This window comes from Leucoraja erinacea, chromosome 22, assembly GCF_028641065.1.
Source record: "Leucoraja erinacea ecotype New England chromosome 22, Leri_hhj_1, whole genome shotgun sequence".
Classification (NCBI taxonomy): Eukaryota; Metazoa; Chordata; class Chondrichthyes; order Rajiformes; family Rajidae; genus Leucoraja; species Leucoraja erinaceus.
The window spans coordinates 34,715,356-34,734,767 of NC_073398.1; the positions used below are offsets into that span (position 1 = coordinate 34,715,356).

A 19,412-nucleotide genomic window follows, 5' to 3' on the forward strand; every position below is an offset into this window, starting at 1 on the left:
GCTGCTGCACTCCACGGGCTGCACCACATTGGGACGGGTGAGGCGGGACCGGACGACCCGACAGTCCCCTCGACCCGAGTAGTAGCGGTCAAATACGGGACAAGAGCGGTCCCATACGGGACAAACCAATCTAGCCCAAAATATGGGATGTCCCGGCTTATACGGGACAGTTGGCAACCCTAGTGCTGCCTGACCCGCTGCGTTACTCCCAGCACTCTGTGAAACGTCAAATATCCATGTTCTCCACAGATGCTGCCTGACCCGCTGAGTTACTCCAGCACTCTGTGAAATGTCACCTATCCATGTTCTCCACAGATGCTGCCTGACCCGCTGAGTTACTCCAGCACTCTGTGAAACGTCACCTATCCATGTTCTCCACAGATGCTGCCTGGCCCGCTGAGTTATGGTGCAGCAGCATCTATGGAGCGAAGGAAATAGGCAACGTTTCGGGCCGAAACCCTTCTGGATATAGGCAACGTTTCGGGCCGAAACCCGAAAGGGTTTCGACCCGAAACGTTGCCTATTTCCTTAGCTCCATAGATGTTGCTGCACCCGCTGAGTTACTCCAGCACTCTGTGAAACGTCACCTATCCATGTTCTCCACAGATGCTGCCTGACCCGCTGAGTTACTCCAGCTCTCTGTGTCGATCTGAACTATGATTCATGTTTCAGGAACTCATCCAGTCACAGAGTCAGCTGTGCGATTAGAATGGTCACTGTCTTAGATGGAGCTTTATTTTAATTTTCCCGTAAATCATTCTTTGCTGGAAATACCCGGATTATTCGCGTGATCTGTGAAGTTCTCTGCAGATTTTTAACAACTCAAGCTGAAACTGCTTTTAAAAACATCGAATGGGAGATACCAGCATCTGTGAATTAGATTTATGGCCTTGTACTGTAAGAATAACACATTGAATAACACAGATGTCCTTCTACCGCTGCTCCATCGAGAGTGTGCTGGCGTACTGTATAACCACATGGTGTGCCAGCTGCTCTGCAGCGGACAGGAGAGCCCTTCAAAGGGTCATCAACACCGCACAAAAAATCACTGGCTTCCCACTGCCCTCCCTGAAGGACATCTTCACCTCTCGCTGCCTTGGCAGGGCAGCCAACATCCTGAAGGACCCTTGCAGCGAGACTTGGGTGTCATGGTACACCAGTCATTGAAGGTAGGCATGCAGGTGCAGCAGGCAGTAAAGAAAGCGAATGGTATGTTAGCTTACATTGCAAAAGGATTTGAGTATAGGAGCAGGGAGGTTCTACTGCAGTTGTACAGGGTCTTGGTGAGACCACACCTGGAGTATTGCGTACAGTTTTGGTCTCCAAATCTGAGGAAGGACATTATTGCCATAGAGGGAGTGTAGAGAAGGTTCACCAGACTGATTCCTGGGATGTCAGGACTGTCTTATGAAGAAAGACTGGATAGACTTGGTTTATACTCTCTAGAATTTAGGAGATTGAGAGGGGATCTTATAGAAACTTACAAAATTCTTAAGGGGTTGGACAGGCTAGATGCAGGAAGATTGTTCCCGATATTGGGGAAGTCCAGGACAAGGGGTCACAGCTTAAGGATAAGGGGGAAATCCTTTAAAACCGAGATGAGAAGAACTTTTTTCACACAGAGAGTGGTGAATCCCTGGAACTCTCTGCCACAGAGGGTAGTTGAGACCAGTTCATTGGCTATATTTAAGAGGGAGTTAGATGTGGCCCTTCTGGCTAAGGGGATCAGGGGGCATGGAGAGAAGGCAGGTACGGGATACTGAGTTGGATGATCAACCATGATCATATTGAATGGCGGTGCAGGCTCGAAGGGCCGAATGGCCTACTCCTGCACCTAATTTCTATGTTTCTATGTTTCTATGTTTCCCACCCTGGACACAACCTGTTCCACCTGCTGCCCTCTGGCAGACGGTACAGGTCTTTCAAAGCTCGCACAAACAGACAGCTTCTACCCCATAGCCATACGTGAACTTAACAATGCAAAATAAGAAATAACACTCACATTCAACTGAATGGCTCTACCTCAGCTGCTATAGTTATTTATCTGTAATTTTTTTTTATATGTATATATTTTTACCTTTTCTTATATATTTAAAATTGCTCTTGTGAATCGCACCGTGGGATTGACTTTTAAATTTCGTTGTACCATGTGCAATGACAATAAAGAGATTCATTCATTCAGATGTAAAAGAATAAAAATAATGGAAATAAGTAAAAAGCCATCTGCAATGTGCAATGCCTTAAAGTTCCCAGTTCAGTTCAGTCTAGTTTATTGTCACGTGTACTGAGGTACTTTGTTGCACACTAGCCACTCACCGGAAAGACTATTGATGCAAGCTTACAAGTATCACTTCCCTCTGGAAAGCGATTCCGGACTGTTGGCTGCAACCTTCCCTCCATTGACGAACTGTACACTGCAAGGGCCAGGAAGCGAGCGGGCAAGATCATCTCTGACCCCTCTCACCCTGGCCACAAACTCTTTGAATCACTTCCCTTTGGAAGGCGACTCCGGACTGTCAAAGCTGTCACAGCCAGACACAAAAACAACTATTTATCCACGAGTAGTAGCTCTACTAAATAACCAAAAATCTGTAGCCTCTTTTTGCTCTGGTATTTTATTTAATTCACATGTTTAATCAATAATGTTTTATTATTAATGTTTAATGTTTTATGCGTCAATCCTAACTGTTACAGTATGTCATGTTGTCACTTGCGGGTGGAGCACCAAGGCAAATTCCTTGTATGTGAATACTTGGCCAATAAACTTATTCATTCATTCATGATTATATGATTACAATCTAGTCAACCACAGTATACAGATACAGGATGTGGAGGCTTTGGAAAGGGTGCAGAGGGGGTTAACCAGGATGATGCCAGGATCAATAGCCAATATGTGCAGGAGTAGGGCCATTCGGACCTTATCGTGACCTGAATTTTCGTCACTTTTTGCGTCCTGATCATGTGGTTGATCATGGCGGATCAGAAGGTTATTAGGTACAGGGAGAGGTTGGACAGTCATGGAGTGATTTCTCTTGATCGCTGGAGGTTGTGGAGAGTCCTATATTTCTGTCGGATGTAAAATGATGAGGGGCCGAGACATGGTAGACAGCCAGAACCTTTCTCCCAGGATGGAAAGGTCAAAGACTAGAGGGCAGAGCTTTAAGGTGAGAGGGGCAAAGATTAAAGGAGACAAGTTTTATTTACAGAAGATGTTGCGGGGGGCCTGGAGCGTGCTGCCAGGAGTGGTGGTGGAGGAGATACGATAGTGGGTTTGAAGAGGCTTTTAGATCAGCACATGGATATGCAGGGAATGGAGGGATATGGATCGCGTGCTGGCAGATACGAGTTTGTCTTGGCATCATGTTCTGGCCCGTCTCTCTGTGCTTTGCTGTTTAATTTAGTTTAGTTTGGGTTAGTTTAGTTTAGAGATGCAGCATGGAAACAGGCCCTTCGGCCCACCAAGCCCGCGCCAACCTGCTATCCCCGCACATTAACATTATCCTACACACTATTGACTCTTCTTCTTGCATATGGCGTGCACAGCTTGAAGTTGTAGGACAACTTGTTCTATTTGATCTTATTTGATTGTGCACGCAAGGTTGATTGCATTCGTCGAAACAGGGCGGACCGCGTGAAGGTTGCAATCTCCCCACCCCACACTATTGACAATTTACAATTTTACCGAAGCCAATTGACCTACAAACCTGTACGTCTATGGAGCGTGGGAGGAAACCGGAGCACCCGGGGCAAACCCACGCAGGTCACGGGGAGAACGTACAAACTCCGTACAGACAGCAGCCGTAGTCGGGTTCGAACCCGGGTCTATGAGGCAGCAACTCTAATGATACAAGTCAAGGCAAGTCAAGAGAGTTTATTGCCATCTGTCCCAGATAGGACAATGAAATTCTTGCTTGCAATACGATACGATAGAATTTTATTTATCCCAGGAGGAAAATTGGTCTGCCAATAGTCATAAACCACAACAAGAGACATGAAACGTGAAATTAAGGATGCCGCTGTGCCGACCTGAGTGTGTCTCCCTTTTTTATTTTGTACTTGGTTTAGAGATGATAGTCATAGAGTGATACAGCGTGGAAACAGGCCCTTCAGCCCAACTTGCCCACACCAACTCCGCAGATGATATATTTGTTCTATGCTCTCTGTAAGAGGCTTGCTAATAACACAAATTTTACCGGCCACCTGCACACAAAGGCCACAGGTGAGATAACCAAGGCTCAGGGTCAGAGTTAGGTTGTAAGCATTCTTACCAAGAATTAGAAGAATGCAAAGAGGTTGATGGAATGCATGGAACTCAAGTTTTCAGGTCCTCGGCAGCTGAGGGCAGGTCCTGGAATATCCGAGCAGTTCATCAGTTCATAAGTTCATAAGGTCAGAAGTGAAGGGAGCAGAATTAGGCTATTCGGCCCATCAGGTCTACTCCGTCATTCAATCATGGTTGATCTATCTCTCCCTCTCAACCCCATTGTCCTGCCTTCTCCCCATAGACAGTAGACAATAGACAATAGGTGCAGGAGTAGGCCATTCAGCCCTTCCAGCCAGCACTGCCATTCAACGTGACCATGGCTGATCGTCCCCAATCAGTACCCCGTTTCTGCCTTCTCCCCACATCCCCTGACTACGCTATCTTTAAGAGCCCAATCTAGCTCTCTCTTGAAAGCATCCAGAGAACCAGCCTCCACTGCCCTCTGAGGCAGAGAATGAATGAAATTCTTGCTTGCTGCAGCACAACAGCATAGACATAGCACATGATGGGAGAAGAAAAAAAAGGATCACATGCACACATACTCAATCTCAATAAATAACAAATATAGTGCAATAATAATCATTCAATCGATGAAAGACTTTATTGTCATTCAAAAATACACCAACAAATGCAAGTCTGAACGAAATTTCATTGCATATGGCTCACTGCGCAACATAAAATAACAAAAGATAAAAAGATAAAATAGATAATGGTAGCGGCACATTATATGCAATTCAAGATTCTGATGGCTCGGGGGAATGATAGTGTGTTGCAGTTCAGAGCGTATTTGTTCTGGTGTTTAATAGTCCGATGTATCTCTAAACTAAACTAAACTAAATTAATAATAATATTAATAGACGCAAAGTGCTCGAGTAACTCATTCAAGGTTTATTGGCTTCATGTGAAGGGTTTTTGCTCTGAGTATCCTCTATGTTTACAGACTAAAGATGCCCTCTTCACCATCCTCAATGACCTTCGGCCTATTGACCACTTCAACATTATCAACTTCTCCGGCCGTGTCAAGACGTGGAAACATGGTGGCCTGGTGCCAGTGACCCGAGACACCCTCCAAGATGCCAGGAAGTACATCTACCTCATGTCACCTTCGGGAGGTAAATGTGGATCCATTTGACCTTTGCAAACTCTTTGCAAACTCTCATCTCAGTTTTGTTTTATTTTAGCTTAGAGATACGGCCCTTCGGCCCACCCAGTCCGCACCGACCAGCGATCCCCGCACACTAACATAGAAACATAGAAACATAGACAATAGGAGTAGGCCATCACCTGTACACTAGTTTAGTTTAGTTTGGTTTAGAGATACAACATGGAAACAGGCCCTTTGGCCCACTGAGTCTGCGCGGACCAGCGATCACGTACACTAGCACCATCCTACACACACACACGGGACAATTTACAGAAGCCAATTAACCTACAAACCCGCAAGTATTTGGAGTGTGGGAGGAAACCGGAGCACCCGGAGAAAACCCACGCAGGTCATGGGGAGAACGTACAAACTCCATACAGACTTAGAAACATAGAAAATAGGTGCATTCGGCCCTTCGAGCCTGCACCGCCATTCAATATGATCATGGCTGATTATCCAACTCAGTATCCTGTACCTGCCTTCTCTCCATACCCCCTGATCCCTTTAGCCACAAGGGCCGCATCTAACTCCCCCTTAAATATAGCCAATGAACTGGCCTCAACTACCTTCTGTGGCAGAGAATTCCAGAGATTCACCACTCTCTGTGTGAAAAATGTTTTTCTCATCTCGGTCCTAAAAGATTTCCCCCTTATCCTTAAACTGTGACCCCTTGTTCTGGACTTCCCCAACATCGGGAACAACCTTCCTGCATCTAGCCTAACGTTACCCTACACACACTACGGGACAATTTTCGCATTTACACCAAGCCAATTAACCTACAAACCTGTACGTCTTTGGAGTGTGGGAGGAAACTGAAGATCTGTGTGAGGAAACACTTCTTCACACAGACAGTTGTGAGTCTGTGAAATTCGCTGCCTCAGAGGGTGGTGGAGGCCGTTTCTCTGGATACTTTCACGAGCGAGCTAGATGGGGATTTTAAAGATAGCGGATACAGGGGATATGGGGAGAAGGCAGGAGCGGGGTACTGATTGTGGATGATCAGCCATGATCACATTGAATGGCGGTGCTGGCTCGAAAGGCCGAATGGCCTACTGCTGCATCTGTTGTCTATTGTCTATTGTCTATTGTCTGATGATGTTGGACCAACCAAGGTGAGACGTTCACATTCTGCCTCCTCTCCCAGGTACCAATATAAACGACGCGATTGAGACGGGCTCAGAGTTGCTGAAGGGCTACATTGGCCGGCAGGATAAAACTCTTCGAAGAGTTTCTTTGATCATCTTCGTGACGGACGGCCGGCCAACCATCTCAGTGGTCCAGCCTCGCCAGATCTTGAGCAACACGAGGAAGGCCATCGAGAAGCGGTTCTGCCTCTTCACGCTGGGGATCGGAAGGGATGTGGACTACCGGCTCCTGGAGCGCATGGCTCTGGATAACTGCGGGGCCATGCGGCGTATCAGGGAAGATTCAGACGCCGGGGCCCAGCTGAAAGGCTTCTTCGACGAGATCGGGACCCCGCTGCTCTCGGACATCCGGGTGGACTACTCGGAAGATGCGGTGGAGTACGTGACGCGGAGGTCCTTCCCCAACTACTTCAACGGCTCCGAGCTGGTGGTAGCGGGCAAGCTGGCCAAAGGTGCGGACAACAACAGCAGCAGCAGCAGCAACCTGCACGTGGCGGTCACGGCCAGCGGCAGCGACAAGCAGCTCACGTTGGAGGCCGACGTGGCCATTAGCGGCAGTCCCAGCAAGGCCCAGAACAAGCGCGGCCACCCAGACTTGATCCAGAGAGCTTGGAGCTTCCTCACCATCAAGGAACTGCTGCGGTCCCGCATACAGAGCGACAGCAACAGTGACAAGGACACTCTGTCGGGCAAAGCCAGGAACCTCTCGCTGGAGTACAACTTCCTCACCCCCCTCACTTCCATCAGGGTGGCGGGGACGGAGCAGGGCGCCGGCACCGGCGCTGGCAGGGAGAAGGAAGCGGCCGATCTTGCCGCGCAAGACCAGCGAATGCAAAGTTTACACAGCGACAGTAAACGAGGTGAGGAGGATTAGTGCGGCAATTGGGGGCACTAATCCTCCTCACCTCGTTTACTGTCGCTGTGTAAACGAGGTGAGGAGGATTAGTGCGGCAATTGGGGGCACATCTGTAGGTTTATTATCGTCAAATGTACCGATGTACAGTCTAGAATCAAGTGTGTTTTAGTGAGTAACGGTATGCAGAGAGTCACCACCTAAAGGGCACTGACAGGGTTATTATAGTTCCCAATGGACCCTCTTTGTTCCCTTGGCCCACCCCTCCAACTCCACACCCCCCACACCCTAACCCTACTACCACCCCACACCCCTCACCACCCCACACCCCAACCCCCACACACCCCCACCCCACATCCACTGCTACCCTACCCCCCCACCCCACACACCCCAACCCCACCACCCCCACACCCCCACCACACCCCACCATCCCGACCCACCCCCGCCCCACCACACCCCCACCCCACCTTATCCCCCCACCCCACCCCACACACCCCAACCCCACCCCACCACCACCCCCACCATCCCGACCCACCCCACCCCTCCACACCCCAACCTCACCACTACTACCCCACCCCCCCACAATCCCCCCAACCCAGCGCACCCCCCACCCACCCCTCCCACTCCCTACCCCATCCCCCCCTCCCCACACCCCAACCTCCACCACCATCCCATCCCCCCACCCAACAACACACCCCCCCCCACCCTACCCCGGGTCCCTCTTTGATCCTGACCACGTGTCCCCCGCCAAACTCCACCGCCCACCATGGACCCGTCCGTGACCGCCCACCGCCGGGCCCTCTCTGTTGGCCGGTACATAAATGACAGTCCTCCCCTCTCTCTCTCCAATTGCCCCCCTTCCTCCCCCTCTCCAACGACCCCACCACCCCCCTCTCTCTCCGAGTCTAAAAAGTCTAACAGTTGTTATTTGTGCAGAACTAAATTCAACAACTGGTTTAACACTGAAGCCTCTTTCTCCAGGCCGCAGTTCCTTCAGCAAGAACAAGAAGACAGTGGTGGTTTCAAAAACATCAGGTAACAGATCGAGCTTTGAAGATTTGCGTCAAAAACCCTTCAGCTTGTAATTTTGTGCCATCATTTGAAGGCAGTGGGAATTACAGTGTCGGGGCCTATACTTTGGATCAGGGCGGCAATTATCAAAGACAGACACAGAGTGCTGGAGTAACTCAGCGGGTCAGGCAGCATCTGTGGAGAACGTGGATAGGTGACGTTTCACAGAGTGCTGGAGTAACTCAGTGGGTCAGGCAGCATCTGTGGAGAACATGGATAGGTGACGTTTCACAGAATGCTGGAGTAACTCAGCGGGTCAGGCAGCATCTGTGGAGAACATGGATTGGTGATGTTTTGGGTCGAGACCCTTCTTCAATCAGGGGAGAAGGAGACATCGAGATATGAAAGGTTAGGTTTGAAAACGAGTTATTAAAGGGGACGATGATCAGGAAATGTAGAACGGTTCATCGTTGACTAAGGAGAAGGTGACAACGAGGCATACAATAAGTAATATTTAATCAGGAGGACAGTAAGACTAGTCGGAGAACTAGGGTGGGGAAGGAACTGAGAGAAGGGTTACTTGAAGTTAGAGAAGTCACTGTTCATACCGCTGGGGTGTAGGCTGCATTATCATTTGATCTCTCGTGTCCATATCTCTATGTCTCCCTCTCCACTGACTCTCTCAGTGAAGAAGGGCCTCAACCCGAAACATGACCCATTCCGTCTCTCCAGAGACGCTGCCTGTCCCGCTGAGTTACTCCAGCATCTGCAGTTCCTTCCTACACAATTATTCACAATAGTTCGACTCGAGCACCCCCTCTCCCCCAGTTTCTTGTGGCCACCAGGTGGGGCTCTAGGGGCTGGTGGAGTCAAGGGATATGGGGAGAAGGCAGGCATGGGTTATTGATTGGGGACGATTAGCCATGATCACAATGAATGGCGGTGCTGGCTCGAAGGGCTGAATGGCCTCCTCCTGAACCTACTTTCTATGTTTCTATGTTTCTAATCAATGGAAAGACTGTGTTGGATTTTTTTTTTCTTTTCCTTGTTAATGGGCATTTGCCTCGTAACCCCAGCCCCACGTAATGAAATGTCTGTTGTCCTTCAGCTGATGGTGACCCGCATTTTATCGCTGACTTCCCCTTGAGCAAGTTGTCCGTGTGTTTTAACATCGATGGTCAGCCGGGGGATGTACTTAGACTGGTGTCTGACCACAAGAACTCAGGTGAGTGGCAACAGGAGAAATCTCCAACGCTCGATTAATTATTGGGATGTTAGACGCATAGACACAGGGCCCTAGTGAGACCACACCTGGAGTATTGTGTGCAGTTTTGGTCCCCTAATTTGTGCAAGGACATTCTTGCTATTGAGGGAGTGCAGCGTAGGTTTACAAGGTTAATTCCAGGGATGGTGGGACTGTCATATGCTAAGAGAATGGAGCGGCTGGGCTTGTATACTCTGGAGTTTAGAAGGATGAGAGGGTATCTCATTGTAACATATAAGATTGTCAAGTGCTTGGACACGCTAGAGGCAGGGAAACATGTTCCCGATGTTGGGGGAGTCCAGAACCAGGGGCCACACAGTTTAAGAATAAGGGGTAAGGCATTTAGAACGGAGACGAGGAAACACTTTTTCTCACAGAGAGTGGTGAGTCTGTGGAATTCTCTGCCTCAGAGGGCGGTGGAGGCAGGTTCTCTGGATACTTTCAAGGGAGAGCTAGGGCTCTTAAAGATAGCGGAGTCAGGGGATATGGGGAGAAGGCAGGAACGGGGTACTGATTGGGGATGATCAGCCATGATCACAGTGAATGGTAGTACTGGCTCGAAGGGCCGAATGGCCTCTACTCCTGCACCTATTGTCTATTGTCTTATCAGGTGTGACTGTGAATGGACAACTGACCGGAGCTCCGGCCCCACCTGGTGGCCACAAGAAACAACGCACCTACTTCAGCGCCATCACCATAATTGTCAGCAAACCGTCCCGGTCCTACATCGAGATCACTGCCCACAGGGTGATCCTGGATGGCCGGGACAGGTTTGTCCTCTCGTGCGACAGGAGCATCGAGGTGGAGAGTGACGGCCTGCTGGTGGCCATCTCCGCCAAGTCCCAGGTCACCGTGACCATACAAGATCACATCTCCTTTGTCTTCCTCCTCCATCAGTACAAGAACCCTGCTCCCTTTCAGAGGGATCACCTCGGGTTCTACATCCTCAACAGCCAAGGGCTGTCCTCCAGCGCCCATGGTCTGTTGGGTAAGTACCCTATCAAAAAAAACAAATCCGATTGTAATCGTGTATTGTCTTTCCGCTGACTGGTTAGCACGCAACAAAAGCTTTTCACTGTACCTCGGTACACGTGACAATAAACATAGAAACATAGAAAATAGGTGCAGGAGTAGGCCCTTCGGCCCTTCGAGCCTGCACCGCCATTCAATATGATCAAGGCTGATCATCCAACTCAGTATCCTGTACCTGCCTTCTCTCCATACCCCCTGATCCCTTTAGCCGCAAGGGCCACATCTAACTCCCTCTTAAATATAGCCAATGAACTGTGGCCTCAACTACCCTCTGTGGCAGAGAGTTCCACAGATTCACCACTCTCTGTGTGAAAAAAGTTCTTCTCATCTCGGTTTTAAAGGATTTCCCCCTTATCCTTAAGCTGTGACCCCTTGTTCTGGACTTCCCCAACACCGGGAACAATCTTCCTGCATCTAGCCTGTCCAACCCCTTAAGAATTTTGTAAGTAAGAAACTAAACTAAACTGGGCCAACACGATGTCCTGGTAGGCAAACACTTTAACTCCCCTTCCCATCCCCCACTGACCCTTCAGTACCGGGCCACCTCCATTGTCAGAGATTTTTCTTCTTCGTTTTCGAGAAACAGCGCGGACACAGGCACTTCAGCCCACTGAGTCCGCACCCACTTGCTATCCCAACACAACCCTACACACACTAGGGTCAATTTACATTTATACCAAGCCAGTTAAGTTACAAACCTACACAAAGTCTTTGGAGTGTTGGAGGAAAACGGAGATCTCGTAGAAAACCCACGCAGGTCACGGGGAGAACGTACAAACTCCGTGTAGACAGCGCCCGTAGTCGGAATCGAACCCGTGTCTCCGGCACTGTGAGGCAGCAACTCTACTGCTGTGCCACCGTGGCTGCCCTGATGTTGATTCTCGAATGTCAGAGGTTATGGGGAGAAGACAACAGAGACTGGGGATTGAGAGGGAGAGATAGCTCAGCCATGGTTGAATGGTGGAGTAGACTTGATGGGCAGAATGGCCTAATTCCGCTCCTATCACTTGTGACCTTAGGATCTGATGGAAGGAAATTGCAGTTTGTCCGGACCTTACTGCTTGTGGAATTATCCCACCCCTAGTGTTGTCTGTCACGGCTTTCTGAACTAATGGTGTTGGGTGTGAAGTAAATCACAGGCCCATTTTTATTCTGCAACCCTGCCGCTTGCTACCACACGGGATTAAGAATGCCGAGATAAACGGGCCCCTGGAGAAAATAACCTGTGTCAGCAAATAACAGAGTGAGCCTTGCTCAACACCCCCTGGGCATCACAGCGAGCTGTTCCCTTTCAGGTTGCTGGGTCGGTCCATCAGAGCCTAGTGTGTGTAGGATTGTGTTAATGTGTTGGTAAAATGAAAGGCGAGAACAAATTGTTCAAAGTCTTTGAAAAATATAAACCATTAGGCGGCACGGTGGTGCAGCGGTAGAGTTGCTGCCTCACAGCGCCAGGGATCCGGGTTCAATCCTGACTACGGGTACAGTCCAGAACAAGGGGTCACAGTTTAAGGATAAGGGGGAAGTCTGTTAGGACTGAGATGAGACTTTTTTTTTTCCACACAGAGAGTGGTGAATCTGTGGAATTCTCTGCCACAGAAGGTAGTTGAGGCCACAGTTCATTGGCTATATTTAATAGGGAGTTAGATGTGGCCCTTGTGGCTAAAGGGATCAGGGGGTATGGTGAGAAGGCAGGTACAGGATACTGAGTTGGATGATCAGCCATGATCATATTGAATGGCGGTGCAGGCTCGAAGGGCCGAATGGCCTACTCCTGCACCTATTTTCTATGTTTCTATGTCTGTACGGAGTTTGTACGTTCTCCCCGTGACCTGCGTGGGTTTTCTCCGGGTGCTCCGGTTTCCTCCCACACTCCAAATACGTGCGGGTTTGTAGGTTAATTGGCTTCTGTAAATTTTCCCTGTGTGTGTGTAGGATGGTGCTAGTGTACGTGATCGCTGGTCTGCGCAGACTCAGTGGGCCGAAGGGCCTGTATCAACACTGTATCTCGAATTGACAGTAAAATCCTTTAGAATGTCCTGGGGTCATGAAAGACGCTGCAATTCCTGCCATCGTTTCGATACGACATGATATGATAGAACTTTATTTATCCCAGGAGGGAAATTGATCTGCCAACATTCATAAAACACAAGAAACATAGAAAATTGGTGCAGGAGTAGGCCATTCGGCCCTTCGAGCCTGCACCGCCATTCAATATGATCATGGCTGACCATCCAACTCAGTATCCTGTACCTGCCTTCTCTCCATACTCCCTGATCCCTTTAGCCACAAGGGCCACATCTAACTCCCTCTTAAATATAGCCAATGAACTGTGGCCTCAACTACCTTCTGTGGCAGAGAATTCCACAGATTCACCACTCTCTGTGTGAAAACTGTTTTCCTCATCTCGGTCCTAACAGATTTCCCCCTTATCCTTAAACTGTGACCCCTTGTCCTGGACTTCCCCAACATCGGGAACAATCTTCCTGCATCTAGCCTGTCCAACCCCTTAAGAATTTTGTACGCTTCTACAAGATCCCCCCTCAATCTTCTTGAACACATGAAACATGAAATTAAAGTGACGGGTGGAAAGGATTGGGGGAGCGGGGTGAAAGTTTGGGGAGGGGGGAGGGGAGTCAGTCTCAGTCTACCCCACGACAGAAGGGGGAGGGGTTGTACAGTTTGATAGCCACAGGGAAGAAGGATCTCCTGTGGCGTTCTGTGCTGCATCTTGGTGGAACCAGTCTGTTGCTGAAGGTGCTCCTCAGGTTGACCAGTGTGTCAGGGAGGGGGTGTGAGCTGTATTGTCCAGGAATGCTCCGCTATTTGAGGAGCATCCTCCCCTCCAAGACCAACCTCCTGTGAATTCGATCCAATTTGTGATCCCAGCCACCAAGACAGATGTGTACAGCAATTCGTTCTTCCCCCGCACAATTAAAGCGTGGAATAATCTCCACCCAACTATAGTTACCCAACCAGATGCAACTAAATTTAAAGTAGCTCTTTCTTCCCAATAACCCTTTCTGGCTTAAGTCCTCCCTTCACCACCTCCACAGTTTAAATTCCATTTGGAATATTTTGGTGGACCAAGAAACCAAGAACCAAGAATCCAACTCCAACTCATCTTCCCGATGAGTTAGTTGATCCTGTTGCCATCCGCAGCCTACGCCCTGTTGCCCCGGCACACGGCAGCGAGGAAGACAGCGGTGGCCACCACCGATCGTTTCAACACCTGTTCCTCATTCTATTTTGTCACCGTTCTTCCCGCAGGCCAATTCCTACACAGCCGCGTCCGAATCGTCGAGCTGCTCGCAAACGCATCCGGCTCCGCTGGCCAGCGAGATCGTGCCGCAGCCGGTGCTGACGGGGGTGAGGGGATCGCAGGGACGACAGCCTCGCTCGGCATCAAGGATCGACTGGTACCCGTGGTGTGGAAGCAGCGCTGGATTTACAACGGGATGCACCAGGTGAACTGTTGGTTCGCTAAGAACAACGCTGCCCGCTTGATCGACGGGTCGTACAAAGACTACCTCGCCTCGCATCTCTTTGACACAACCACGTCCAACGCCAACCAACTCTAGCTTAAGCGTGCCTGGATGGGCGCGTTAAGTCACCACACTCGCTCTGGGCGTGTGATATTTAGTTGGCTTTTCACACAAATCTCAAAGCACGGTGCTCCGTTTCCTTGGTTACTGCAAAAGATGTTCTGACATTTCCTTTAAATCTCAGCCTCCAGCCAAGTTTTTGTTAAGGTCCAGAATATTTATCCCATTCCCAAGCGAGCAGACTGCTTTTCTCTGCTGTTGGCCCCATTAAAGGAATTTGCAGTGCGGTCTCCGCCAAGAAACCGGCTTCCCTTTTGTAATGAGAGCATGGCGTGTGATAAGGTTTACACACTGCACTTAGACTGGGCAAGATCTACCCTCAATGATAATTTCCTAAACTTCTAGGATAGATTTTGTGCAGTTGATAAATTTGGGGGAGCCTGCATCCTGGGGGCATGAACATTGAATTCTCCCAATTTTGTTGGCCCTTGCCGTCTCCTCCCCTTCCTATCTCTCCCTCAGCCCTCGGGCTCCTCCTCCTCCTTTTTTCTCTCACCAACTAGGGAGCGGTCCTGAGCTACTATCTACCTCATTGGGGACCCTCGGACTATCTTTAATCGGACTTGACCTTGCACTAAACGTTATTCCCTTTATCCTGTATCTGTACACTGTGGACGGCTCAAATGTAATCATGCATATCCTTTCAGCTGACTGGTTAGCACACATAACATCACTGTACCTCGGCACACGTGACAATAATCTAAACTAAACTCTGAGGTAGACAAAAGTGCTGGAGAAACTCAGCGGGTGCAGCAGCATCTATGGAGCGAAGGAAATAGGCAACGTTTCGGGACGAAACACAAAGGAAATAGGTAACGTTTCGGGTCGAAAACCCGAAGGGTTTCGTCCCGAAACGTTGCCTATTTCCTTCGCTCCATAGATGCTGCTGCACCCGCTGAGTTTCTCCAGCATTTTTGTCTACCTTCGATTTTCCAGCATCTGCAGTTCCTTCTTAAACACATGATAAATTAGATCATTGTCCGTTAGACGATAAATTGGATTATTTCGTGTTCTGTCTCTTGCTTACGTGATGTCCAACGGAAATCACAGTTATTACTTTGTGTTAGTATGCAGAGAGACATCAACGTCCACCAAACCTTCAAGATGTATTTGTACAAACTGTGCCACAAGAACTTGCATCTTGTCTTTAATAACAGAGCACATAGGTTTAGATTAGTTTAATATAGTTCAGTTTAGTTTAATGTCACTTGTACTGAGATACAGGGAAAAGCTTTTTGTTGCGTGCTAACCAGTCAGCGGAAAGACAATACATGATTACAATCGAGCCGTCCACTGTGTACAGATACATGATGAATGGAAGGGAGACACAAATGCTGGAAAAACTCAGCGGGTCAGGCAGCATCTATGGAGCGAAGGAATAGGTGATGTTTCGGGTCGAGACCCTCTTCAGACTCTCGACCCGAAACGTCACCTATTCCTTCGCTCCATAGATGCTGCCTCACCCGCTGAGTTTCTCCAGCATTTCTGTCTACCTTCGATTTTTCCAGCATCTGCAGTTCTTTCTTGAACATGGTGAATGGAATAAAGTTTATTGCAGGATAAAGTCCAGTAAAGTCCTATTTACGGATATCCGAAGGTCTCCAATGAGGTGGTTGGGAGTTCAGGACCGCTCTTTAGTTGTGGTAGGATGGTTCAGTTGCCTGATAACAGCCGGGAAGAAACTGTCCCTGAATCTGGAGGTGTGCGTGCGTTTTCACACTTCCGTACCTCTTGCCCGATGAGAGAAGATGGAGTGGCCGGGGGTGAGACTGGTCCTTGATGATGCTGCTGGCCTTGCCGAGGCAGCGTGAGGTGTAGATGGAGTCAATGGAAGGGAGGTTGGTTTGTGTGATGGTCTGGGCTGCGTCCACAACTCGCTGCAATTTCTTGCCATCTTGGATGGAGCAGTTCCCAAACCGTGCTGTGATACATCCCGATAAAATGCTTTTGCTGGGACCAATGAGGATACAAAGACGCTGGTTTACAAAAAATATATATAAAGTGCCGGAGTAATTCAAGGGGTCAGGGAGCAGCTCCGGAGAACATGGAGCGGTAACGTTAGGAGTTGGGACCCCTCTTCAGGCTAACGATCCAACTGAATATCCAAGAGAAATAACAGAATTGATGAAATAGATTAATGGCACAAAATTGAATTCTCCAATTTTAGGTAACATCCACTCTATCTGACTCATCTTCCACCTCCCTCCCCCCCCATCCCCCCTTCCCTCTTGCCTCCCCTCCCCCCCCCCCCCCCCACCCAACCCTCCCCTCCCCCCCCAAAAAAACTCTTCCATGCCCCTGGTTTATACTCATTTCTTTCACTATCCCACCCCGGCTGTTTAGAAGAATGAGGGGAGGGGGACCTCATTGAAACATACAGAATGCTACCCACGTTTAAGGTGAGGGGGAGAAAGATTTAATAGGATACTGAGGGGTAGCTTTTTCACACAAAGGGTGGTGGGTGTATGGAACGAGCTGCCAGAGGATCTCTGTTGAGGCAGGGACTATCCCAACATTTAAGAAACAGAGAGGTACAGGGACATGGACAGGACAGGTTTGGAGGGATATGGGCTAAACTCAGGCAGGTGGAACTAGTGTAGCTGGGACATGTTGGTCGGTGTGGGAATGTTGGGCTGAAGGGCCTATTCCCACCCTGTATCAGTCTATGACTATATAATCCCACTGTATGGACAATAGGTACATTCGGCCATTCGAGCCAGCACCGCCATTCAATGTGATCGTGGCTGATCATCCCCAATCAGTACCCCGTTCCTGCCTTCTCCCCATATCCCCCGACTCCGCTATCTTTAAGCCCTATCTAGCTCTCTCTTGAAAGTATCCAGAGAACCGGCCTCCACCGCCCTCTGAGGCAGAGAATTCCACAGACAACTTTCTTTGACAAGTTTCTTCACTGTCCGCAACTCCACCAATCTTGGTGACGTCTGCAAACATGCTAACCATGCGATCCACATTTGCCACCGACTAGTGTATATATACAAATATATCACAACAACAGGGGTCCCTGCACAGATCCCCGCGGAACTCCACTAGTCACAACTCTCTAACTTCTATAAGTTCATAAGTGCCAGGAGCAGAATTAGGCCATTCGGCCCATCGAGTCTGCTCTGCCATTCAATCATGGCTGCTATCTCTCCCTCCTAACCCCATTCTCCTGCCTTCTCCTCACAACCCCTGACACCCGTACTAGTCAAGAATATATCTATCGCTGCCTTAAATATATCCACAGCTTTCCGTGGCAAAGAATTCCACAGATTCACCACCCTCTGACTAAAGACATTTCTCCTCATCTCCTTCCTAAAGGAACGTCCTTTAATTATGAGGCTGTGCCCTCTGCTCCTGGACTCTCCCACGAGTGGAAACATCCTCTCCACATCCACTCTATCCAGGTCTTTCACTAATCGGTAAGTTTCAATGAGGTTCCACCCTCATCCTTCGAAACTCGAGCGGGTACAGGCCCAGCGCTGACAAACGCTGATCAAATGTTAACCCACTCATTCCTGGGTTTGTATGGACCATTTATGGTCTCCTATGGTCCATTTCTACTGAGACAAAGCAATGTGTTGTAGTTCCTTTGGTCTTTCCCTTGTGAAACATTTGGGCCATTGCCTTAAGTGTTAGAATTGGGCCTTTATGGCCTGGACTGACATATTTCATCCATATTCATCAAAATCCAATCTTGTACTCCATATGGCGGTAATGCCACATTGCTCCCCTTGTTATGAATTTTTCTGCCAAAGATTTAATAATTAATAGCCTTTTGCTGCTGTCAATTGTATCCAATGCCTTCATTTGGCCCAAAGCCCATTTTCCCCTTCAGAAATCCTGCTTCACTCGAAGAGTCTTTTAGAAACATAGAAAACAGGTGCGGGATGTTTAAGAGGGAACTGTGCAGATGCTGGAAAATCGAAGGTAGACAAAAATGCTGGAGAAACTCAGCGGGTGCAGCAGCATCTATGGAGCGAAGGAAATAGGCGACATTTCGGGTCGAAACCCTTCATCAGACTCAAGTCTTCAGACTCAGCCAGAAGAAGGGTTTCGACCCGAAACGTTGCCTATTTCCTTTGCTCCATAGATGCTGCCTCACCCGCTGAGGTTCTCCAGCAAATAGACACACGGGTTGGCCATTCGGCCCTTCGAGCCAGCTCCGCCATTCAATATGATCATGGCTGATCGTCAAAAATCAGTACCCCGTTCCTGCTTTCTCCCCCTATATCCCTTGATTCCTTTAGCCCTAAGAGCTAAATCTAACTCTTGAAAACAGGGCGTTTTCAATGCCGTTGAGAAGTTAGCTTCAGCAGGCACTCTCTGGAGAATGAGATTCCATCTGCCGAAAGCGATACAGAGCTTACGATACGAAACGAAGGTAGACAAAAATGCTGGAGAAACTCAGCGGGTGAGGCAGCATCTATGGAGCGAAGGAATGGGTGACGTTTCGGGTTGAGACCCCGAAATCATCTATGGAGTGAAGGAATAGGCGATGTTTCGGGTCGAGACCCTTCCGGGTCTCGACCCGAAACGTCACCTATTCCTTCGCTCCATAGATGCTGCCTCACCCGCTGAGTTTCTCCAGCATTTTTGTCCACCTTCGATTTTTCCAGCATCTGCAGTTCTTTCTCAAACATACAATACGATAGAACTCTATTTATCCCAGGAGGGAAATTGATCCGCCAATAGTCATAAAAACACAAGATACATGGAACATGAAATTAAAGTGACGAGTGGAAAGGATTGGGGGTGTCCAAAGATTTGGGGAGAAGGTGAGTGGGAGAGTCAGTCTCAGTCTACTCAACGACAGAAGCGGGGAGTTGTACAGTTTGATAGCCTCAGGGAAGAAGGATCTCCTGTGGCGTTCTGTGCTGCATCTTGGTGGAACCAGTCTGTTGCTGAAGGTGCTCCTCAGGTTGGCCAGTGTGTCACGGAGGGTGTGTGAGCTGTATTGTCTCAAATCCTCCGCAATTCGAGGAGCACCCTTTGCTTTCTCCAAGACCAACCTCCCCCTGTATGCCAACCTCCTGGTGTCCAACTCCGCCACCAGAACGGAGCCCCCCTTTCCCGATGCCACCATTGTCCAACATG

At 49.0% G+C, this 19,412-nt stretch overlaps 1 protein-coding gene across 1 annotated transcript in view; it reads left to right on the plus strand.

Moving 5' to 3' along the window:
- The window catches only part of itih5 (inter-alpha-trypsin inhibitor heavy chain 5), a 29,157-nt gene extending 14,085 nt beyond the window's left edge, over positions 1 to 15,072 (plus strand). The window contains exons 8-13 of the mRNA XM_055653444.1: positions 5,205 to 5,376; positions 6,553 to 7,413; positions 8,388 to 8,441; positions 9,526 to 9,642; positions 10,292 to 10,669; positions 13,981 to 15,072. Of these exons, the coding sequence (XP_055509419.1) occupies positions 5,205 to 5,376; positions 6,553 to 7,413; positions 8,388 to 8,441; positions 9,526 to 9,642; positions 10,292 to 10,669; positions 13,981 to 14,291 (1,893 nt within the window). The 3' untranslated portion in view covers positions 14,292 to 15,072. The remainder of the gene's footprint in view (positions 1 to 5,204; positions 5,377 to 6,552; positions 7,414 to 8,387; positions 8,442 to 9,525; positions 9,643 to 10,291; positions 10,670 to 13,980) is intronic.
- Positions 15,073 to 19,412: the final 4,340 nt, after the last annotated feature.